General features: G+C 40.1%; 1 protein-coding gene across 2 annotated transcripts; it reads right to left on the minus strand.

Annotated features, from left to right (window-relative positions):
• Nucleotides 1-366: 366 nt before the first annotated feature.
• On the minus strand, nucleotides 367-26,166 carry SLC39A9 (solute carrier family 39 member 9). Of its 2 annotated transcripts, none has more exons than XM_075103100.1 (7): nucleotides 26,073-26,166; nucleotides 19,325-19,433; nucleotides 12,888-13,079; nucleotides 10,351-10,419; nucleotides 9,135-9,220; nucleotides 6,468-6,602; nucleotides 367-4,715 (listed from the first exon to the last, which is right to left on the minus strand). In XM_075103100.1, the coding sequence occupies exons 1-7, from the start codon at nucleotides 26,130-26,132 to the stop codon at nucleotides 4,485-4,487; spliced, it is 882 nt and encodes a 293-aa protein (XP_074959201.1). In that variant the 5' UTR covers nucleotides 26,133-26,166; the 3' UTR covers nucleotides 367-4,484. The 2 variants fall into 2 exon arrangements, with proteins under 2 accessions (XP_074959201.1, XP_074959200.1); XM_075103099.1 differs by lacking the exon at nucleotides 26,073-26,166 and adding an exon at nucleotides 24,689-25,323.
• Between the last annotated feature and the right edge of the window lie 6 nt (nucleotides 26,167-26,172).

A 26,172-nucleotide genomic window follows, 5' to 3' on the forward strand; every position in this document is an offset into this window, starting at 1 on the left:
CCTTATGGCCCTCCAAAGAGGTCACTGCCTTGTAAGCAGAGATTTCCTTGGGTGTGGGAGCCTCAGGGCAATGCCAACTCCTAAACACTCTGTGGGAGACAGAAGTTGTCAAATGCCCCGCTCAGGCAGGGCTGTCAAATCCTTTCTGTATATATACCTCTAAACCCATTCATACCTGTGTCCAAACCATCCTGCAGTTTCACACTTTGGGTTTCCAGGAGGTGCTCAGACATGAAGAAAAGCAGCAAACACACAGAAAAAAAGAAGGTACTGTCTGCACCGCTCAAGTCCCATTTAAGACAGTCATTTCTTTGTCACAGCTGTCACAAAACCCCATGCAGTAAATGACAAGCCAACTCCAAGCACTGCACCTAGTAAAAATTTAATATAATAAAACAAATTGAGAACAGCAACATTATTTTAACCATTCACAATTAAAGTGGAAAAATAAGGCAGCCACTCATGGAATGATTTTGTGTACAAATGGTTTGAAAAAAAAAAAGAGACATTAAAATTACAGTTCCATACATGGAGTCAAGTAAACAGCAATGACCACACAATGTTTTTCCCTGGAAAGCCAAGGCTGCTAAGAGATGTTATAAAAGGACAGTAAGAAGAAAAAAAAGATTTAATTTTAAAAGAAGTTGGAGGTGAACAGGAATCTGAGATTCATCATAAATTGTCCCACCATACCACAACCGCTCCTCCTCCTTCCACCCCCAACAGAATAAAATAGACTTCCTTCCTCTTCTTCTTCCCAAGCCCCAGCATAGAACAGGAAGGGAACAAAGCAACATTTATTCCACGCCATCTCTCATTCTGCAGAGCTGACACCACACGGACACATCTGCTACTGTCAAAAGCTCCTTGAAGGCTCCGAACTAGTTCCTGAATAAATAAAGTCATTTTCCTGGGTCTCCTGGATAACATTAGCCTTTCACACAGTCCAACTGGAAATGGTTCTTTAAAGTTAACAGTGGGTTTCTGTGTTTAACACCCGGCCATCTGACATGCCACAACTATCAACAATTCCTATATTGGTGTGACAGCTCAGCCATCCTCACTCAAGTTAATGTCAGTGCAGCTTCTGCATCTGTTATCAGGTGCTGAAAAATAAATATTTCCCTTTATACCAGAATTAGAACAGTAGAGAAAGTACCTGAACACACTGGAATCAATGGGAACAGCTTCAGTCCAATTCCTATCCCAACTAAGAAGTCGTTAACTAAAAAAAAACACCTGATAAAAAGATTATAGATTTCCTAGAAAGATTTACAGGAGAGGGATGTGGCTGGCACTTGGTTTAAAGCATTACCTACTAGACCTGCTGCCACCTACCTCACAGAAAACACAGGCAGAGATGGCTATTACAGAGAGAGTAAGAGGAATTTGTTTGTACCAAGGTCCCCTGAGGAACAGAAAATTATACCAGATAGCCCAGACTACAGGCAGTACTTGCATTTATGGTGCCAGATGGGGATATAGGTAAAAAAGGGGATATGATGAAATGGACTACTTTAATTCATTAAAATACTCTCCCTCAAGAAAATAATCCTCCTTGTGGAACCAACAATTTGGAAAGGTTTAATCATTTAAAATTTCATATTCTCCTTATCACATAACCAAAAGCTTCCTTAGTCCCTGCAGTTTCAGCTACAGAATTGAAAATAATAATTCAACCCAATAACAGACACAGCCAAAAGAAAATGCTGTCGCTGCTTCTAACTGGGGGGAGGAAGGGAAAAATCACAGAACTCTTCTGTCACTTAACTGATGCCAAAATGAAAAGTATGTATTAGAATTTTTGTGCCAATTTTAAGTTGCCAATGTTTTCACTTAAAATCTCTCACCTGCTGCTATAACTTAGCCTCTATAGTTCATGTATCATTAAACTGAGCGTTACTATTTCTGGTGTCTGCCCCAAAAATTGGAAACATGATCCGAGGGACAGGAGAAAAGACAGACAGGATGTCTCAGCAGTGGCACCTCTTACGATTAATACGCCAAAAGTTATGTCAGCAGTGAAAAGGCTGGCTGTCACACCCTCATCAGTATGCACTCATCCATATAAGAAGGTACTATCCACATGCTCCCAGGCTGGAACAAAAAGTATGAAATGGGTCCTTACCTACACACCTCCCTAAACTGTTGCTATTGTAATACACAAAATGAGGCATTAGTGTAACACAGTCAGGATGCCAGCTTGACTAGTGGGGTGGGGTGCCATCATACAGGTGGTAGTTTAAAGAAAAAACCTACTGTTTTACGAAATGTAAGAACCTGATGCTGCACTAAGCTATCTCCTGCTTCTGCTGCAGATCTTGCAACCTCTCCAGCTTTTGGAAACAGTTCAGTTATGTGGAAAGATAAAGCAAGGTAAAATAGTGAAATTATCAAGGAAGAGGTTACTGACGGGGCAATCGGGAATATTCAGATGCTTCTATATCACATTCAGATGATGTGTATCATTTGCATGTAGCTGTAATCTGTATCACTGAACTTTTTAAACAGGTAACTTACTGGTTGCATATATATGTTAAAAAAGGTTTAAGAATGTGCAAGAGAGGATCTCATCCATGTGACTAATTTTGCAGTAGCTTTTCAGAACAGAATTAACTTTTGAAAGTCTAATGTCAAAAATGCTTGTTGACACCTGATACACTAATTCTGTCTGAAAACACTGTCTTGTGGGAAGAGACTATTTCTAACAATTTTGCATTGATTTTACACAGTAAAACACACAAATGAACAAGCACTCCTGAGGATCAATACTAGGTTCAATCCTGGGATACACCGGTATTGTTACAAAGCCAACTGACAAGGCAATCACTAGTCCAAGAGCCAGGCCATACCTGTTATTGAACTAGTAGACAAACAGGACAAAGACAAAAACGTAAAGAAGTTAGACGCACAATGGCCTGTGTAGTATAAGTAATGAATGGCATGAAAAACAAACACTCTCATTCAAATGGAAACAAGAAGCACTTCAGTTAAGAAGATATTTCAAGCCCTGAAAATCCATTTCAAACAAAAAATCAAAATAAAAATATATTTGGCAATGTTATCTTTAAAAAGTGCAGCCAGAGTATAGCTTAAAAAGGGGTACAGGATTAAGAAGTTTTCCCCTGAAGAAAGTATTTTATGTTGAGTCTGTGCATGTCAAGCATTCCTGATTTTTCAATGTACTACAGTTATTAGTGTATAATATGTTTTGCATAAGAGAAATGGTGCCTGACAGGATAAGGCTGTGCCCTGGAAAGGGAGGGAGGGGTCTTTATCACTCTCTGCAGTGAGAGGCATCTGCAGTAGGCAATAAGTCCTCCAATAGATTCACCAGAATTAATGATTATCAGTAAGGGGCAAACTCACAATTCCCACTCCCAAATGAAAAGCAAAATACCAAACAGGACTGCTGGAACCCACCAGTTTGGTCTTTGTTTGCTGGGGTTGTTTTTTGGTTTTTTGCTTAGAACTGCTTTAGGAACACTTTGTACTATCTGCAGCATAAATATTTAACTAAACATTTGTTTTGTTAGCCTTAATATCTTTTATTTAATGAAAAAACTCCACATACCCCCACTGATTTCCGCATTTCACTTTCAAAAACGACTCCTCAAAGTCCAGAACAGCTCGATTTTAAAGGACACATTGGATATCTCTCCCAATAGTAGCAGTAGTGTAATCGCAGTACCCAATTACCTAATTGTCACTAACATTTTTGGTGCCTACACTTTACTGCCTTGGCAGAAGACCATCTCCCAAGAAATACTGCCTTTTTAAAATCTATGCATAGACAAGCAAAATTATATTCTCCTTGCTTCTATCCTTTGTCTTATATAATGGAATATACTGCAAAATTCATTTGTACTTTCTTAACCAGCTGATTTTCTACTTGAACCCTACACTTTGTCTACTTCATTTCTTTCCTATCAGCGACACCCCTGTGACAATAGCAGTGTTGTCCAGAATTCTAAGTGTAGCCCATTTTTGCAATACAATTAGTGACAAACATTACAAGGACCAGTTGCGTAGTCAGAACAACATAGAACTGATGGGGGACAGTCCCCTTCTTCATTAGTAAGCCTTCAACCTCTCACAAGGCAGCCATCCTTTGTTTTTGCTCTCAGCTGTGAAAGCTAATTGCAGGATACTTTGGTGATTGCAGTTTCTTGATGAGTCACTATGTTCTTCCCCACTCACCTTTCTAAAACTCCAAATTCCATCTTCCCTGAGAATAGGGCCAGAAGTAACAATTAAAATAGCAAATGTCTTCAGAAAAGAAAGCTACATAGAATTTATGTCTGGCTGCCAAAGTACATTTTGCTACACTACAAACTTTCCCACTATTCCTCATTTTGTAATCAATGTTCCCTCTGAACTCCATAAAGTGGATGGGATGGATGATGGGTAAGAGACAATGATAAAGGGAGCAGCCAACATTTACTGCTCACGTCAGATCAAGGAGAACAGTGAAATTAGAGCATCTAGTGATGGTGTCCAATGGACAAAACTAGAGGAATAAGGCATCCTAATACTAGGGCTGCCACCTCCAGACGACTGAGTCCTTTTCCTCCAGTTGATTCAGGTTTGTGGCTATGAGCAATTCCTCCTACTTCTGGGAGGACGTGAACTGTGGCAACGTAAAGAAAAGTCCCAGCAGAAAACAGCATAGCAACTCCGGTGGCATTGACTTCTGAAAGGGCTTCTTTGCTGCTCTGAAATGGGAAAAAAAAAAGAAACCACAACAAAAATCCCAAACAGAAAGAGCAAAAAAAAGTAGATAAGCACAAGTTCTTCAATGTTAAAAAAATTATTTAAGTGTCCAGACACAGTAGCATTTCTATCATCTTGCAATAACAACGGTTTAACGTGTTGCACTTTGTGTAGTAACTGGCATTCTAAAGTTCATGTGGGGGCGGAAGGACACCTCTTATTCTAGTTAGTTCACTTCAGACTTCTAGGAGCCCTTAACAGAAGAAAAAAAGTCAGCTTGTGCAGAAGCATTTTGTTTGATCTCAGAGCAACACACAAAATGTCAAAATGACAAAACATGCTTTGAAATAAAATAAAATTCAGATTGCAAAGCCACAACTTTTAAGAAAGAGCCTCAAGACTGACTTTTTTTTCCTTTTTCTAAACAAATAGTTCAAATTAGATGTCAGCCTTTAAATATCTAGTCCCCTGCTGGTCAGAGGAAGAATTGCTAGATTTAAGTCCCAAATCATCACTCTCAGTATTTCATTTGTATGTACAAGTAAACACCCAAAACTTTTCCAGAATTTCCATGCCAGCTTCATTAAGAAATGCATCTTCTAGATCAAAATTGATCACCCCTTCACATTTATATTAGGATTAAGATCATGCTCCACATCATTTAATGTAATGGAATGCAAACCCTCTCATAACTGTTCTAAAATGCTTCTTGAACAATTTCCAACTCAAGTGTGATGTTAGTTCTCTGGTATATTCTCAGGTTATTTTTCCAAAGAGCAGAGATACATCTTCTGCTCTGGAATTATACCACCACTTCAACAGCCTTTATGCCTTACCAATTCCATGTTCTTTCTGAAGGGCAAAATGCAAAACCAACACTTAGTAAGCCTACACCAAAAAAACGCTCAAACAGCATTCTAATTTCTATTTACAAAACCAACTGTTTCTGCCATCCCCTGTACTGCAATATCAAACATAACTCCTTTCCAGCAAGCAAAGGGATTAGCCCAGATGATTGACTTAATCTTTCCTCTCATGCCTTGAGTTTCATGAGATCAAGTTAGATTCTTTAGGACACAACACCACAGTGTGACAACAGCACGGCTCACAGCAGTTAGAAATACAGGAGTGTCATAGGAAATGCTATGAAAAGCAGAAACGTTTGTACAGAGATGATACTCATGTGCAGTGGCCCATTTCACAGGCCATTTATTGTATAGAACCAAGACATGACTACGCTTTCAGAAGTATGAGAGGCAAAAAGGCTGTTCTAGCTGAGGATTCAACTTCTGACACAGTGTGATTTTCACAGACTTTGAATATATAGGAACAATTTTGGGATGGTGGGGGACACCAGCAAAGATTTTTTTTGCCTGTATATTAAAATAAGAATGCATTCAGCAACACTGAAGATTACTCAGTTATATAGTCGTCAGATAAAATCTTGTATATGAGTAAATAGTCAAGTTCTCAGCGGGGAGCAGTATAAAGGAGAAAAGACAGAAGTCAGACTTCTAAAAAAACCTACACAATACTCTACGAAGGAGTTATATCACTGGTTCTGATAGAAAGCATGGATTATTGTTTCACACATTCACGTTGCTACCTTTTTATCCACTTTTTTTAAGAAGATCTCCATTCTGCTAATTTTTTCAAGGGGTTTGGAATTATGTTCTAGGAAACTTGTACGATATTCCTTCCCCCAAACTTCATTACTAAGCTACATTTTGGGCAGAACAAAATCACATACCTACCTTGCTTAGCCCTAAGTATGTCACCATTGACATAACAGGTGCTGCTAACGCAAAGACCAGCAAGTGTTTTCTAATTCGATTCCGTTCCAGCCCAGCATGCATCAGGAAGGAAACCAGGCCAAAGGCAGCTGGTGCCTGCAAAAAACAATATTCACTGGTAATACTTCTATTCACTTCTAAAATCCCTTGAAATCCAAGATGAAGTTGAAATACAGCTTAACATGTTGAAATGCACTGAATTGGAAGAAATTCAGGGAGAGTGCTAGTATGTTGCAGTTAACCCAAATCAATAGAATTCTGCAGACAGCCCTACCTTAACAGTACCCAATGGAAAACCATGTTCTGGCTATCAGAGTACAGCTATTTGTGTAGCCATTATAAACATTAAAATGATCGTTCTGACTTGAGTCATTGCTACAATCCTTAAGTCTCCATTAACTCATGTAACTTTTTTTTTGTCCTGATACTACTGTGCATGCTTAGATGGACAGTTTATCTACAGGAGAAAAAATCTACAATTATTATGGGGGGAAAAAATCCAAGATAGGTAGCTGTCAGCCTCCACAGGAACAAACACTTAAGAGCTCTTCTGATTAGTTCATCATTCAGTTTCATTTCTGTTCCCACTGGGAAGCAAACAAATACTTCCTTCTCCCTCTGCTGGCATCCAGTTTCTTATACACAAGGCATAGCTGCTCTACCACTCACAGAATTTACTACATTTTTTGCTCACATTAAACCAATGGCAGTCCACCCTGACATTTTTGAGATAAGACAAACTAAAATATATTGAGTACTTTTAATACATCAAATCTTTTTTTTTTTAAACCTAGGAGGAGGAAACCATGAGCAAAGGAAGAAAAGATGAGAAAGACAAAAGCATCAGTCAGGATCAGGAGACCAGAAAAATAAAAAAGATCTCAGAGAAATAAACTCTTCTTTCAATATCAAATATCTTTTGATAATCTTTCATAGGATAAATTTCTCTTCTAAAATTTTACAATTTCAGAAGTCAATTTGAGCATTAAGAGTAATAAAAGCAAGTTTCACTTGGCAATAGCCATAAACTAAGCTTCACAGCAAGATGTGACATTGACATTGCCACCTCTGAAGAGGGTTATGCAAACTACCATTTATTGTATGAACAGTGAAGAAAAGACACCCTAGATCTGGGTTTCCTAACATTTTGAACATGCAATTATGCAAGCAAGATTTTTGTATGAATGTTTGACTAATATATGCATGTACTACCGTAAGTCAAATAAGTACTGGCACACATGTTTAGAACCTATATAGCTAATAGGTATCTTTGCACAAATATTAGAAAACAGATCTTCCCATCTTTGCCATGGATTTAGCTGGGATGGAGTTAGTTTTCCTTCACTGTAGCTGGTACAGTGCTGTGTTTTGGACTTAGTACGAAAACAATGTTGATAACACACTGATGTTTTAGTTGTTGCTGGGTAGTGCTTACACTAATCAAGGACTTTTCTAGCTTCCCATGCTCTGCCGGGTGCACAAGAGGCCAGCAGTAGAGGGGGCACAGCCAAGAGAGCAGATCCAACTGGCCAAAGGGATATTCCATATCATACGACATCATGCCCAGTATATTAACTGGGGGTAGTTGGCCAGGGGACGCAGCGATTGTGGCTCAGGGACCAGCAGCGTCAGTCGGCAAGTGGTGAGTGGTTGCATCACTTATGGTTGTTCTTTTTTCCTGGCTTCATTTCTCTCATTATTTTCCTTTTTTATATTATCATTATCATAATTATCATTATAATCATTACCATTATTACTATTTTATTTTCATTATTAAACTTATCTCAACCCACAAGTTTTCTTGTTTTTGCTCTTCCAATTCTGTCCCCCATCCCACTGGGATTGGGGGAGTGAGCAAGTGACTGCGTAGTGTTTAGCTGTTGACTGGGGCTAAACCATGACAATCTCCAGAAGTCAGTTTGCCAGTTACCGTCGGAAAACATGGAAAATTTTTTCCTGCAGAAATAGCATGTGACTGATGTCGAAGCTACTACAATAACAGAGGTAACCAGAAGTTGTAATTTAGTACTCTGATATCAAGTGGTTTTAAAAAACTAACGCTTTAAACATTAGAACTTCCCATTTTCTTAACATCAAAGAACAAACACACTGTTGTAATCAGCATAAAACTGCTTTTCCTCGTTGAATACACTAGCATATAGCTTTGTGCTTCACACACTAGAACTCCTCTGAATATATCTCTTACGACAGTAGGACTCTTGGTGGGTTTTGTTTGGTTGGTTTTTAAAAAAAACAAACCAACCAGAAAACACACCATCACACTAGCTTCAGAAAAAGTCAGTGTGAAGCAGCCACATTTCTTCATGAGCTGATCTTCTATCCCTGTTTTTGGGACACTTCTCCCAATCACAGCAACCAAGGTAGGCAGCAGGCAGTCAGAATTCCCTCTTTTGTACCCCATTCAGACTTAGCATCCATCATTTGCTATTCTGTCATACATCATACCAATGCTTTTTGGTCCTTGAAGCCGTACTCTTAACCTGTTCATTTCAACAGTGTTACACGTTTCCAGATTAAATCACTAAGGAAACCTAAGAACTTTAGTAATTTCTGTATGCTTTAACCGTCTTTTAAAGAACGACTAATATTTTTTGCATGACGACTTACCTTGTGCAACATAATCGCAACAAACACTATCAGCTGGACACTAGTTTGAGAAGTAGAAGCTGCTGCACCCAATGCAACACCATCAGCTGAAACAAGAGTTCAAATTCATGGATTATTCCTCTGCATCAGTTTCAACCTTCCCACCCCTCAATGGCTGACAGTACAAAACGTTTATGTGAAGTCTGTTATTCAAAATGCCGTTCACAATACCAACTCCACACATGATTCCACTCCCCTTTGTTTCTTAAGCCACCATTTCAGGATTTCAGACAACCCTCAACAGGAGCTGTTTCATATCTCCCAAGACCATAAAAACTATACTGAGACTCTGTTCAGTATTGAGACACACTGACAAATTAGAACCAGGTAACAAATTATTTTAGTCTTCTGTAGTAGAAGCGGCTTCCTGTTTAAATTTTTTAAATCTGATTTAAATTCTAAACATTAAAAGAATCTTAATTATTACATTTGAAAGTTTATTTAAAAGATAAATACTACTATTAATCATTTAACAACTATATTGTCTAAATGAAATAGGAAAAGGATACTATATTAATCCTTAATATATAGTCACTTCATTTAATGAAGAAATATCTTTTTGATCAAGATCTTGTGACTTACCCAGACCATAGCTTTCAGAGAGATTAAAAACCGTCATATTTACCCTGCACATATATGATAGAGAATTACAACATGAACATTGGTTGACTGCAACACGTGTCACTTTTTTGGTCCTTGCAAGTCAGCCCAAATGTGTTTCAGTCAGATCTTTGCACTCCATCCTATAATGTCCTTTTTCTCCCCACAAGATACTATTTTTTTTAAACTTAATATTTTTTAAAAAATAACAACATAATTCAACTGACAAGGAAACCAAAAGGTGTTTCATGATACTTATCAAGTGTGTTAGCACGTACTGAAATTTAGCAGCTAAAGCAGCCAAAGGAATTGAAAAGGAAGAGAATGAGCATCACACAACTTTTCTGATGTTTTCAGAACGTTCCATGCAACATTCTGAGCACTGGAGTATGTTTCCCTAGTAAGTTTTGGGGAAGATCCTTAGTTCACCCTGGGTGTTTTTCACTTTTTTTGTTTGTGGTTTGGGTTTTTTTGGGTTTTTTTGGGGGTTGTTTTGTTTTGTTTTTTTATAAAAAGCCACCTACAAAAACAAAACCCAAGTGTTTTTGCCAAGTGCTAACAATGGGTCCTACATTACCTGCAGCATGGACTACTAGTCCCAGCGTTGTGGTGATTTTGGAGTTGCCTGATCTTGCAGCTTCTGGATCTGAAATGGTTGGGAGGAAAGTTCGGATGAAGAGAATACATAAATTACGCTGGAAGAAAAATTTTAAAGTATCGCTGCATGTCTCTACCAGCTGCTTCAGCACTTATATTCTAAATTATCAGCTTTTGTATTGCTGCATTAGATTTACTGTAAAATAGTCTGATACCTAACACCTTCAAGTAGTGTTTGAAGAACTTAAAGTTCTGCCAACAAGTTCTGATTCTATGACAGAATCATAGACAATTCTTCGCAATTTACACAATCATTGATACAGGCAGAAACAATTGTTTTTCTTAACCTCCTGAAACCAAATGTTAAAGTTCTGTGCTACCAAGGGGAAGAAAAACTAGTTTTGCATCCCCAGAATCCAGAGCTGCTCCAAAGAGACAGGATCATTTTTCCCCACATAGCCCAACATTGGCATCTTCCTTCAGGTGACAGTCTGAGGCAGTCTCTGTCACACTGATTCGCTTGACAATTCTTAGTAAGCAATAAATTCTATCTGTCACAGCAGCAGTTGCAAAGATTTCCTGCCAGCATTATACACCATGGAGAAGGAATGCAGCCAGTGCTGCTCGAGATCCAGAGTTTTGACTGCAATTGTTTGACAACTACTCTGAGGACTTTTACAGGTTAGCTCATTACATAGCACAATAGGGCAACATCCACCACTATGTAATCAGCTGTTATGAAGAATCACTGCAATGAACAGGGCAGATAAGTCCTACACAAGTATAGAAAGATCTTATTCTATTGTTTAACTCCAAACAGTTGAACAGCTGTTAATTATACTAGCAGTCAGTAAGCCGACTGCAAGCATAACTACACAGCTACTTTAATAAGCCTGCACTGCTGCCAAAATGGAAAGTCCAGTCCTGTTCCTTTCCTCCTGCCTGTACCCCTGCCCTCCAGTCTCTCCGTGCCCAGGCACCCACGTAGTTGCCCAGCGGATCAGATCAAGTAAGTGAGGTGGCTAAAAACTAATGTATTCTCTTCAGTCAGATTGATCTTCTGAATCAAGCAGAGTCTATTTGAGCAATTAATTGCACAAGCTGTATTTGGATGACTGTGATGGCATATTCATGTCAAATAGGACGAGATATTCACAACGAATATTTCTTAAATTTGTTTTGGATTGGCCAGAACTAAACACGAAGAGAGGGTTCACACTTGATTTCATACGTCCATTCTGGCCTACACTGTTTAGTTTAGACAAAGTAAAATCTAGCTACTTGGAAGACAACAAAACTACCAGATGCTGGCTCAAATGAGAAAAAAATGTTTTGTTCAGTAGCTTTAAAAAAAACATATCAAAAACACTACCGCATTTCCTGTGACAGAAGTACAGACTAGATAAGACTTTACTTACTATCCTATTTTATAGTGTGTACCTCCAATCACATGACTACAGTCATAGCCAATTTCCTCCTGGCATTTGCTCTGATCAGAGACATAGGAAAGGGTCAAAACCTGTACAGACCAAGGATTCTCCTGGCAGTTGCTCACCTGCATCCTCTTGTCATCCTGCCTGCCACTGTTTCCTTTGAAAAGCTTTGAAAGTTGGCTGGCCATGGCTGTGGCTCCATTGACGCTTCTCCAGGAACATAAAGGTAAGACAGTCCCTGCACTGGCCTCCCACCTGTCCCACCACACTAACTCCATATGGGCAGTTCACAGCGCAGCTGCACAAATGCTAAGGATCCAACCAAAAAATATCCCCCTTCCTTTGCACATGTTTTACTTTTCCTTCAAGATCAACTCCCTAATTTCTCAGGGCCAAATTCCATCATCAGAGAAGATTATGTGGGAGAAAATGGGTAGCCAAAGGCAATAAAATACCTTTTCAGAAGACAAAACAACTTTGGTGCATTTCAAGCTACAGTCTGAACATTAAGTCACAGGCAGGAAACAAAGGCAACTGCAGGCATTTTGAGAGTATTGCAATGAAGTTGAGAAATCTTTGAACAGGACATATTTTGAAGTAAGTGAGGCTCCAGACTAGTGTGGGAGTCCAGCTGTGCACTTACAGAAAAGGACCAGAGCTTACATCTAGTCATTCCTGCAGTCTTAAGAAAACTTCTTGTTCTTTCCAAGTCTTGCCTACACATATGACAATTAAGTAGGAAAAACAAAGATAAAACTAACTTGAAGTTTTTTGGAAAGCCAGAGAAAACCCCTATGGGTGATACTGTAAAACAGACTCAAGTGACAAGTCGCCCCCCCACCCCCACACCATATGTGCTTGGACAGTTTTTTAATGTTAGCAAAGCAAGATCTCAAATTATGCTGAATTCCAGAACAGAATTCCAGCACAAACATTTCACACAGACCTTACTTTATGTTTGTAAAGCACCTATTGAAACTCTGGACTTGACTGGTCAAATTAAATCCCAGTAGCATTCAAAAAAAATTACAACTTGCTAATTGAGGCTAATTAGCAAGTCTAATTGAAGTGAATCTTTACTTACCATCTGTAGGGTGCATGTGAGAGCTGCCTATCTGGTCCACCAACAGCATGAAGACAAAGCCGAGGACAAGGGACACACCAATGTAGGCGTGCAACCGGGAATGGTCATGGCCATGCTCATGTACAACCGGGATTTCCACTACCTTCTCAGACTCAATCACATGCTGCATCTCGCTCACCGGGTGATGCTTCCCTGCAGCAAGCAAGCAAACAGATTGAGACAGGGGACTAAACACGACATGGTCACTTTTCTCCTTCTTTGCTGTAAGTGTTTCTCATGCTTTCTTGGATAAGACACAGAAGTCCTCATCTAAGGTCAGTCTTAGACCATTTACTTAGAGAAGTACACAGTTGTCTGGTTGGCCTCTCCCCATATCTCTTCAGCGTGGAAAAGCAAACAAAGCATTAATACTTGATAAGCCAGGCTACTTTGTTTAAACACTGTATTTTAAGTATAAATTGATTGATAAAAATTGCTGAATAATTCCTTTTTTAATTGAAGTTGCCAGTTTTGTCATTATTTAAAGACACTGTCAAGCAGTTAATTCACAATCTTCATTTAAGCAAGAAAATACAGGATGAGGAGATAAAATAGGTTCCATCCACTACAAGATCTAATGCAATCTTTAGGATGATGAACTTTGTATCTCAAAGTGTCAGTCTCTAGTTAAACAAGTTAGCATTGATACACTTCATTGATACTGACTAGAACAGTTAGGTCAGCACAGTGTCCTAGAAATGTCAGTACCATCCTAGAAACCCAAAGTCCAAGCCCTGGGGTTGAATGTTGTGTGGTTGTTTCCTTTCCCTACACAAGCTTCAATTCCATGCCCAACCCAAGACATTTACTTTGTCTCACTGACAAGGTGAGCTCAGAATGACTCTAAAATCTAAGGAGAAAGATGACGGCTGGACAGGTTCTTAGTTAAGTTTCCATGGTATAAAATGCTTTATTTGGTGCACAGTTCACAAATTAAAAACATTTTCAAATATGTCTCTACCTATGATGGCTTTTAGAAAGCAGAGATACAATAACTATACCAACTTTTATAGGTTGCCTTTTGCCCAGCACGTATGGTCTTTATCACAAGCAAATACCACACACACACAAAATCCCCACCAATTTCAACAGAAATTACATCATCCTCACTCTGAATTTACACAGGCTAAAGAGAAAGGGGAATGTTTTGCATTTAACATTTCCAGTGGTCTTAGGCCTAGTGGCTCCCAAGACCCACAAGATCCTCCAGCCTTGCTCATGACCACAGGAAACTACTGCTTCTGCAATCCCATCTGACACAGAGGGCAAACAACGTCCAGATGTACATAGCTTTTTCAGTATTGGCCACCAAAGATTAGCAAGAGTTCCTTAGTATATTTATGTGAAAGAGATTTAATAAAGCTTTTTTTTTTTAGCAAAATTCTCAATATAAGCAAAGAATCACATCTAAGCCTTCTTCTGCCAACAGCATACAGAAACACACTGTTAGAAAGATACAAGAAAAGATAAGGAATAGGGAATTTTGAATTAAGTTTCCAGATAACATATAGAGCACAGTAGACATTTGACCTCTTTGTTTCAGATCTGTGCTCACCAGAATCTTATCTTCTTTCATTCTTTTTATTTCTCCTTACAGCCCCTGGCAGATACAAGACATCAGGCTAGAAAGCCCTTTGGGTGATGCAAAGGAAGCATTTAATGCTCCTCGGCATACTTGGTAAGGTGCTTTACACACAATAAGTATTACTCAGATGTTTCCAGTGGGAGAACAGACACAGTAGACCTACTTCCACATTGATACCTCAAGCTAAGTCAGACGTCTGAGTTGCATGCTATACTCCAAGGCCCTGAACTACCCACTGTTCACTACAAGTTGCCTCCATTCCAGAACAGGGCCAATGCTTACAACCACATTTGGCAGGTTCAATTAATATTTGTAAATCTCTAATGTTCTACTAAGAAAATGTTGTTTCTTCTATGTTTCTCTGCTAGACCCAATGACGGTATCACAGTCTCTAATTGTAATTATTTTCTTAAAGTGTCCTGTCCTTACCCTACGCTTAGAGAACATAGTTCTCACACAAGCAACCTTCCTGTAATTACATGGGAACTCAAGACAAATTTGTCTTTTGAATAAGAAATAAAAAACAGAAAATTCCTTTGCAAAGCTCCAGTGCCCTAGAGAACATAGGCATCACAGTCCAATATAACAAAGCGGGTGAAACATTAATTTCTACTCCCTATCAAAGTAACCCTTGGCACTATAATATAATCTATGAACAGGAAGAGGACTCTATCATGTTCAAATGCTTGCTCAGGAACTGTATTTTCTTTTAAGATCTGACTTGATCTTAAGTTCTGCACCTGAGGAGGAATAACCCCAGGGACCAGTACATGCTGGGGGCGAACGAAAAGAAAAGCAGCTTTGCAGGAAAGGACCTCAGGGTCCCTGCGGACACAAAGTTTACCATGAGCCAGCAGTGCACCCTGTGGCAAAAAAAAAAGGCTAAGAGTCCTAGGCTGCACCAGGAAGAGTGTTGCCAGCAGGTCAAGGGAGGCAACCCTTGCACTCTGCTCAGCACTGGTGAGGCCACACCTCCAGCGCTGGGTGCAGTTGTAGGCTCCCCAGTACAAGAGACACATGGATGTACTGGAGGGGCACAAAGAGGACTACAAGGCTGGAGCATCTCTCCTGTAAGGAAAGGCTGAAAGAGTTGTAAGGCTGTTCAGCCTGGAGGAGAGAAGGCTCAGAGGGATCTTATAAATGCATATAAATACCTGATGGGAGCATGTAAATATGACAGAACCTTATCAACTGTTCCTCTCTATCCCTTTTAATTCTTCCTGAAGTTTGGGATGACCTATTTGATCTTGCCTACCAGCTGAACTCTCTCTTTTCTGAAAAACACTTCTTCCAAAGTGACTTGAAACAAAAACATGCACAAATCCCTTCTTGGTTTCACTTCATATTTCTTGCTATTTCACAGGACAGCAATGCTTTGATGATAACAAAAATTCTAAAAACATCTTTTTAGTTTATTTTTTACCATGTTTAATGGTAAGAGGACTAACAGGACTAGTGCACAGCACTTAAAAGAAACTAGGATATTAACTAGATTGCTTCATTGGTCTAACAGCAAGCGATGTTTTATCAGTATGAGAACAGACAAGGCTTTTGGCGGAGTCACTACTCAGGTTTGGAAAGCTTTTTGACTTTGGAACAGCTGATTTGTTCTACTTGAATCAAGGTAAGGATATTCAGGTCTGAATTGATTATAATAATTACATTTCAACATAGAATTTCTTTCCTGTTTCAACCTTGCACTTTTAAAGTTAACTCTAGACAATTTTTTTTTAAAGTGACAGTGCAACTTTCATGCACCTAACTTTATAAAAGAACAACATACGTTAGGGCTTTGCCAACACCTGTGGCTTAAGTGACAAAAGTAAAGCTTTTGTAATTTTGGGGAGACCATTTGGTTGGCAACTACTCTTCAGAAGTTTTAGGTGTCTGCAGCAAAAACTTGACTTACTCTAGCAAGTCATCTTCTTGCTGGAGGATTCATACATCTTCTTGGATGAGACAATCGTGCATCCATCCCACTGTACTAAATGTTGGCACCATGCCATTACTACAGACAAAAAAACATAAGAATAGGCTTGGCAGCCCTTGAAAGATATCACAAACATATCTTTGCTGAAGATTGATCCAAAAAAATTACTTTAGACCACACAAGATCATTATTATCTATATGAAAAGTTAACTTTGTTTTGTGGCTTGAAATGATCTGAAGCATAGTGAGTAACTCAGGGCTATCTTTCTGACAGTGGTTACACAGTTTCACCAGTTAAAAAAAGACTGAAGTCACCAAAGGAATTTTATTTGCTGGTAATACTCAAATCAAGGCTTCACTACAGACATACATAGGCTTATGATCAAATAATAATCTGAATCATGATATGCTATTTGCTCGCAGCCTACAAGGTCAAATATTAGAAGTTATGTATTCTGAGACCTGTGGGAAAATACAATACTAATAGCAAATTACTTTTGCGTCAATGACAAACACTTGTTTTGATAACAAGCAACCAGTCTGAGATAAATTACACTTGGGACTGGACAAACACAGACACCCCCCTCTTTTTTTTCCAGTTATATGAATATAACTCAATGTTCCCTTAGGCACCTTTTCAGGTTTAATTACATAAATGGGTGAAGCTGCAAAAAAAAGTGTACTGAAAGCTGTTAGGTTCTCAGAATCTTAAGCTTAACTTTGACTATCCTAATTATTAGAAATATTTTTTGTAGTTAAATCTATGATACATATTAATTTTACCTCTCTGCAATAAAAAAAACTCTTTATAGACAGAGTGGCTTTAGTTACGACACTATGTGTTTGGAATGGAGTCTTAGTTCTTTTTTCAGAATGAATTCTTTTTTCATGGGTAAACACTTCCGATATTACTACTGCAGTAATGGGAAGTGCCTTTTTTCCTCCACATACTAAACTAAGTTATATAGCATACAGTTCTAAGCAGCTGGCTATAGATTTCATACATGAACAGCACACCCCATTTAGTGTGGGGAAAAAAGCAAACGTTCACAGCAATTGTATTTACTGCTAGCTGTATCATTATGAGTAAAATTTAGTCTACTGGGAATTAAAATTGAATGGAGAGCAAACCCACAACTACAGATCATTAGAGGCATCCTATATTAGAGCACACAAATTACAGTACAGTTTAGAAGCATAATCAGAGGTTGTTTCACTTCTTGATAAAGGATGATTTTATATATTATCTTCTGTTTACTTTAAACCTAAGCAGACCATCATAAGTGTAGTGGAAACTAAACCAGGATAAATTAAAGCATGTTACTAAAAAGAAATTTAAAACAGTATAGAAACAAGAAAAAGGGTGGTACAAGAAGAGCAGAGTATTACAATTACCTCTCAACTAGCCACAACAGTACACCAGTCACTTGCAAAGTTCTCTGCAGCCTCAGCTTTATAGTCTTTTCTCCTGTGACCACTCAGTTGTTGCTGTTTACCTTCAGACAAACTGCTGATTCTGAGCATACTGGAAAAACCTCAGACATGCAATGGTAATGTAACAGCACAAGACCCCAAGCTAAAGCAAGATTTAAAGTGCACTACAAACAGAGCTCTGACTATTTAAAATAATGTCATAAACTCAAATTGAGGTTTACTATGACTTTGGGGTATAAGATCTGCTCCACACTCACATCACTACAAGACACATAACTGCTGCTAGCTTTGAGCTATTCATTAGAGGTTATGAGGTTTTAAAGACCAGCGACAGCAGACTATAACTGGATGCCTGAGCTTAGAAACATGCGCAGATATCTACATGTAATGGACACCACCACCCAAGAAAGAAATCCTCCTACTCTGTGAACTAGCCCTATAACACCATCATTTTCAGCCAAGTATATTAAGGTAACTGTGCTGGTTTTGGCTTAGAAGGGGTTAATTCTCTTCACTGTAGTGCCTGTGGTGATCAGGGACCTTTCCAGCTTCCCGTGCTCTGCCACGTGGGCAAGAGGCTGGGAGGGGCGGGGCCACGGCCAGGACAGCTGACCCTGACTGGCCAATGGGATGTTCATGCCATACCATGTGACACCATGACCAGTATATTAATGGGGGCAGTTGCGGCTCGGGGAGGGGTGGCAAGCGGCTGTGTCACGCGCAGTTTGTTTTGGTGGTTCATTCCCCTGCCTCTCGTTGTGCTCCTTTCCATTGCATTTTTGTTGCTGTTTTTTATTTTTAATTATTAAACTGTTCTTATCTCAACCCATGAGCTTTACCCTTCTGATTCTCTCCCCCATCCCACCGGTGGGGGAGTGAGCAAGTGGCTGCGTGGGGCTGAGTTGCTGGCTAAACCACAACAGTAACTTAATTCCAAGACAGTCTGCAACTTCAAAGGAGGAAACTCTTATGAGGGCAAGTACATATAGATCTATAAAACACTTCCTGCAATTGCTTTAATGAGAAGTGATCTAAACTACAAAAAGCAACAGCAAGTAGTCCACCGTTTCATTCTCTGCCAAAGGCATCCTTATACCTCCTTTGAAGCTCCAGTGAATGTTAAAGCTTTAACTCCCCAGAATGAGCAACGCTACACATGACCTGGCATAAAAGGCTGTGGTTCCACGAACAGTAGGGTACCTGGATCTGCAAATGACTGGATCACTCAGCAAGAGTCATCTGATCCATAGTGTGATCACTTTTCTCTCTCAAATCACCATAAACATACAATATCACACCTATGGCAGTTTTGTGATTCTATGCCAGCTTTGTGTCACACTGCTGTGAAGCCCTCTCACCAATCTTCCGTAAAAAGCCCCAGTATACTCTAGCACCACGATCTATGTTATCTCAAACAAGATCATCTGCAGACATGGGTTTGGTTCTTACCCTCCAAAATATCTTCATAAAGTGCATGTACTCCTTCTGGCACAATGACAGCCAAGGCAGTTCCACACAGCAGCCCAGCACCCAGAACAGTCACCAACTTTAATCTCTCCTGCAAGCAAGTACAAAACAAGTATCATCTTTAAGAATGAAAATGCTTTCTTTCTTCTCCATCACTCACAGAGAGACTGGGCAGGGGGAAGAGAGCAGGGGGGAGCAAATGATCCACAAAACCTCTTGCTGATTTTTATTCAGAGCCCCAGTAGGATAGTCCTACATCTCTAACAATTAACTTTCTGAAAAGTTAACATATCCAGTGTCCAATGCAATCAGCTGAAATAGAAAATGAAAGTTAAGTGACCTATTTGACTGCTAAAATCAGACAAGAAATGAAACACAGCATACTTGAAAACAGCAAGAATTGCTGTATTTGGCAATAATGATTATTGGGGTCTAATTCACCTTCTCAGGCCTCAAACTGCGAGGCCTGCAGAGACAAAGAAAGATTGAAAGTGCCTGAATTTTAAAGCATGTTCTCAACTCCATTTTCTTTCCATTCTGCATTTGTTTTCAAATATATCCTTCCTACTAGCAGTCATACTTAAACGCACAAGTTCCCTAAAATATCTGCTAGGTATGGCGCAGCGCAAGATAGATTGGCTGTTCTCTAAAAAAGCCAGTCCAAATAAAGGAAGATACAAGAAAGAAAACTAAATTACCAAGACAAAAACAGAAAGATAAGAGAACCAATAATGTACACGCATCTACAAATACATCCGACAATTATGAATTATAAACAGCTTAGCCATATTTATATAACACAGAAAAGCTTTAGGACTACCACAAGATAAAAGAAAGGTTTTAAAGGAAAAGCAGCTGGAGCTGTACTTTCACCTACAGGTTTAGGAACACAAGGAGTGAAGTTAAGCTGTTATAAGACATTCACATGATAGGCGAACTACATTTCAGTCCCTAAAAGAAACAGCCACTCCCATGCAGAAGCTTGTCCTTAAAACTGCCATACTTTAATGGCCTTCTATTTAGCAGGGTATAATTGAAGAACAGACTTTCTTTAAAAACATAAAACCATGGACAAAAAAGTAATTTAAGAGCAAGATACCTTTTTTTGGTACTTGAAAGACCTGATTATGTGTTCCATGTATTAAAAAAAGAAAAAGGTACCAGGTGAAGTTTTCAAATTACAGTACCACAACACTTGCAGGATGTCAGGTAGCTATAAAATATGACACAAGTGACTGAAACCCAAAAATAGGTCCAAAAACTAGAACTATAAAACCATAATTTTGAAAGGCTTGCTCAAATTAGAGTTTGAATAAGGAAACGGCACCAGTCAAACGGATAATGGTGCTAACATACATTTTAGATTTTTTTCCTTTTTAGTCTGATTAGGAGATGCACAAATGCAGAACGGTGCTTATGGTTTTTACAATCATTTCTAAGCCTTCCAGTAACATTTTAAAAGGAATTAAAGACTGTAACATCATTTAGGGCAATATAAAATGATTTTCCACTCTCCAGGTAATTACAGACCACGGCACTCCCCCTTCTCCTCTGCAAAGTCAAGATTTAAAATAGATTTGTTGGATAAGTATTGCAAATTTGCAATTAAGCTTTAACAAAAAATACACAAACAATGTTTTTATAGTAAAGACTAAAGAACACACAACGTTTTTAAGACCTTGCTACTATTAGTAAGTGTTATCATCATAGTCTAATTTTGGGCAAAAAGCTTAGAGAGGTATCACCCCTCCCAACCTGACTCAATTCCGTTTATCAATATAAGAACAATTTACTATTACTTTTTACTTCCTTGAGACTATAGCACTCACAGCCTGAAGTCAAAGTCATCCACTGAAAACCCAGTTATATAAATATCTAGTAGACTCTAGAACACAGAAACTTGCAGAGGCTGTTTCTCATCTTTTCTGTAACAGCCCTTTTCATGTCGCATGCAGCAACCACGGGAGTTTAGATCCTTGTAACAACTGTGTAGCATACATTTTGTGGCAGAACCATCATCATCTTCCATGCATAAAGAGACATCTAGGTGCTACCGAAATACTAACATTAACTGCTGAGGATCTGGAGACAGAGGTCAGTGTTTGACTAACAGGAAAACACTTGTTCTGTATCCTCATTATGTTGTCCGTTGTCCTTCAAGCACCACAGTGACATGAGTTGTTTAATCTCACCAAAATAGGCAACACTTGCACAGAAGAAATGGGAGGCTCTGAAAAGATGCACAACTAGCTCGCTGAAAGCAAGCCAGATGTGACCAGAAGGAAACAATTAGAGCATTACTGGGGTGAATTCAAATAGTAGTATGCAAGAGATGAAAACACCTGTGAAGTTTCCACAAACATGCACTGTACACTGGCATATATAACAGTTATTCTTGGTAAATTGTTATACAGTGGCAATCTACATGAAAAGATAATGTTCAACACCCAATGTTCAAAAAGTTGTTTTGCAAAAATATAGTATCGTGCAAGGAAAAACAATTATTTTAACACTGCAGCACTATAATCCCTTTTACATATTTATATATATAAACACCAGGGGGAATAAGTGTCAGAAGTAATACTGTTTTATTACAACTGCAAATATAAAACACTGCTTGCTTTTATTTGGGCATCTGTGAATTTTAAAGATCCATGAAAATAATACACACTAACAAGTTACTGTTTCAAGAGAAGTCTCCAACTCCTTTTCACTACAAAACACTTAGACACAGTGAATGTAGCAATCTAATAATTGCAGCCTACCCAGACAGGCAAAAGTCATCTAGTTTGATCCAAGGAATCAAACAATTTCAGTTACAAAACTGCTTGTGTGTCTCTTGTTAAAAGCAAGAGCAACACAGTAAATAGTGTTAAAAAAATGCATGGGAAAAATCTAATTCCTCAAACTAGCAAGCTGTTCCAGAACTCAGTATTTGGTTTAAATCTGCATGGTACTGAAACTCTTACTTGGACCTAGCAAAAACTCACACCCACCTTCAGCAGCAAGCAGTCCCAGCCCAGTCAACGCTGCCCACCTCTGTTAGACCAGCAAAAGATTCAAACTGCTGGAACTCAATTTTATTTTTCTTCATTTAGGCTACAACTTCGAAGATTGCCTCAAGAACTGGTATAGCGTTGCTTCCAGCCCAAAGTTAGCCCAACAGAGTACTGTAAATTAGGATTAAGCTGAAAGGGTACATCTGCATACAGAAACAAAGTGAAGCCCTGTTCAGTCTGTAACTTCTTACCACCAACGTTTAGTCATACTTGGCTTTGCTGGAGTTTTATACTTTCAAGAATATCCAAATCTAATAAAAAGATTAGAAACCAGCATGAAAGCAGAACACAACTAATAGGTTCCATGGCAAAAAAAACCATTGATCTGAGGAAATGTATTAACTCTAATGAATAATTTTATTGTTCACCAGCACCTGGGGTATGTTATGTAAAGCATTCATTTTTGTTTTCTACCCATTATAAGTGGCCAGTGGGAGGAGACATTTTTTCCTCACTAAGGCCAGCTGCAAAACTTTTTGCAAACCACAGAATGCACAGTCCAAACAGACATTTCAGTTTCAAATTGCCTGGTTTCAATTGCACAGACCTAAGCAATCATTTTAAACAAAACAATTCTAACTTCTAATTAAACACTTCCAGGATTAGTTTGTATTTGCAAATAATTTGCAGAGAGATTCAGCTCCTCTTTTAAACCAGCATAGCATGTGGATCCTTAAAATATCCTATTTAAGACAAGTGTAAAACTGAATCAAGAATTTCTGAGAGTTTAAGATACCACAATAAGCTTGATTGCACATGCATGTACCATCAGTAAAATACTACACACAAAAGGCTAATAAATATGCAATTACTGCTTACACAGAGTGCTATGGTTCTGGATCCACAACAGATCTGTATTCCTGCAGCTGTTGGGAGCCCCAAAAGATTAAGGAGTCCCCTGATTCAACTATATAAATAAGCCACATAAACAGAGATCAAGAAGTCTACCTCCAAACCACATATATAGCTGAATATATCTCATGAATGTAATGTCATAAACAACAGGTAACTATCAAGCACATACATGAGGAAATGCAGAATTAAATACCAAAAGAGACAACATTAGCATGCTAGCAGTGTTCTCAGCAGATGTGCAAGAACATCCTTTGTAAACTTCAGGGCAAAAGTAAGTTTTGAAGAGCAAGACAGTGGAAGCAACAGCCTTGAAGTCATACACCGGAAGGTCCATCAAAGCACTGGCAAAACAGAACAATTCTAATGTGCACATAGAGACTTCAGAATATATTCTCATATTTCAATCCATTAGCTGAGTTGCACTGTTCCTTCCATGCTGTTCAGAGTCTACCACTCCCAGAACCTCTAGTAATAATGGGACCAAAGGACAGTTGCAACCAGCTCTGTGACTTGGTGGAAGAACAAGTCACATCCCTCTTCCAGAACTTCACCTTCCAAAAGCAGCACTGCTCCCAGGAGAAAGAGGAAAGCTCTTGTAAGAGAGCTCTTACTACTGCAGAAAAACTAAACTCTGCGTACACCATACCTGTATGCAGCAATCAATCACTTAGAAAGACAAAAACCCTTCGGGCATCAGAGGATATTAGAAGACTTTCAAAAACTCTAACAATCATAATCCCCTCAACAATCACCTCTTTGAAACAAATACATTCACTTCTGAACTCCTGTACTGCTTGGAAGGTCATTCAAGCCATAAAAGCCTCCCTTCCCTTTAACAACTTAAGTACCCAAGGTATTTTTCCAAACGAATGCCTTGAGTTCCATGACATAGAAGCACAACTTGAAATGGTGTTGTAATCAAAGAGTTAAACTTTAACATTTTAGCAGCACAACTTGTGAACAAAATTGTGAACCAAACCAAAGTTTTCTGAGAACGTCTCCGCACTGTTTTTAGAAGCCCTGATTTAAGACATAATAGAAGTTGAGACACGTATTAAAAGTTAACCCGACTTCAGAAGTTCCTGACGCAAGCTTCTAAAAATTACTATGTCCAGCTGCTACCAGCCCCTCCCACTATGTGCTGGCACTTTGCTTCACCTGTACCTGAGACACTTGGATCAAATTTGGCATGCCTAAATAACTTTTATACACATTGTAAAAGAAGCATAATTTTACAATTTTGGATGAACGTTAGCATTGCATCCGCAACTTCCTTAAAATTCTTGTAAAGTTACAAGATCACCTCTAACAGCACTGCTGTAATTGGAAGGGGAGAGCACTAACTCCTCCTGGTATATCTCTCCGTCTAGGTTCCACTACTCTGTTTCGCTATTCTAAGCAACTAGCGAGCAGTTTAGCAAAGCTGTCTTACCTCGGAAAAATTAACCGCCAAGGGGATAATTCCTGCCACATAGCAGGCGACCAGCATGGCCAGAGACAGCAGGCAGATGGAGCGGAAGTCATCCATTTCGCTGCTTTCTGTCTGGTCCCTTAAAGTGAAACTCAACAGCAACTTTTCCACCTCGCCCCGCACTCCTTAACCCGTGCAGACACCGAGCTCCCAGGAAAGGCGTTCAGCCATGTCTGTCTCGCCCGGTGGCTCCAGCTGGCTCGGCCCCCAGCGGCGACTCCTCCGGGGCCAGCATTCAACAACCGCTATCCCGCTAGTGCCGCCCGGCACCGCTGCAAAGGGAGGTAGGACAGCGGGCAGGGAGACGGAGGGCGGGAACGGCCCTCACCTGAGGCGGCGGGACCTTCCCCCGCACCCCACCACCCCCAGGGGGAGTCGGGGGGGAACAGCCGGCGCCAAGGCGGCTCCGGGCGGAGGGGCGGCCTGAGGCGGACCGCGCCGGCGGCGACAAGGCGGGGGCTGGGGGCGGAAAGGAGGCTGCGGGACCGGTGCGCACTACCCACGTCCCCCGGCCACCGCCTCGGAGGCCAAGTGGCACCACGGTGACCCAGGGCTTCCCCTTCCGGGGCGCGCCGCGCCCCTTTCCCACCGCGCGCTGCCAGCTTCAAGAAGGGGGGGGGTGAGGGCGGGACGGGGAGGAGCAGGTCCCTCGTCAAAAATGGCCACCCGCCCCGCCCCCTCCCTCCTTCCCGCCCCCTCCCTCCTTCCCGCCCTCCCGGCGCCGTCGTTCCGCCGACGAGTGGGCTGCTCCGCCCGGGACCCCAACGCTGAACCACGCACCGGGGGGGGGGGGGGGGGGCTAATGGAGCTTTTTTTTTTACCAAAGGTGCTTGGTGGCAACTCCCCAAAGCCAGCACCCCGCACCGAGAAACTGCAAGGTATTTATAAAGCTAAACGTGCCAGTCACAGTCAATACTCCCGCCCCCATAGCTAATAATTGGGTAGTTTCTTTCTGATGTCACATTAAAGGTACAGCTTCCTTTAAATTTACCACGCATGCTCAGAGTGAGGGCCTTATTTGAGTAGGGGGGTTTCCTAGCCTAGTGGCATGATTTTTAGTATTATAATGAGGAGAGTTCACCTAAAGGATACTTAATTTCAGTTCTTATCATCCCGATTCGTTGTCCTCCCCGACTATACACTTTTATCACCCAGCTCTCGGCGCCTTCTGAGGGGGGATGTTCCCCTTTATCAGTCTCTCAGCTCTTCTATGGGGATACAGTCGTAAAACAGACGCTTCCCTATGTCTCAGCTCCCGTCTCTGGCCACTACACCCTGTTTCGCCAGGCTCACGTGGTCCGTCGTTATTCCTTAGAAAAAAATCTCGTTTCCTTTGTTGACATACCAAGATGCGAGCGTCGGCCACTCCCAGCATCCTCAGCGCCGCACCCTGTGGCGCCGCCATCTCTATGGCGGGCCGTTAGGGCAGCGCTTCCGGCGGGCGC

Source organism: Phalacrocorax aristotelis, chromosome 9, assembly GCF_949628215.1.
Source record: "Phalacrocorax aristotelis chromosome 9, bGulAri2.1, whole genome shotgun sequence".
NCBI lineage: Eukaryota > Metazoa > Chordata > Aves > Suliformes > Phalacrocoracidae > Phalacrocorax > Phalacrocorax aristotelis.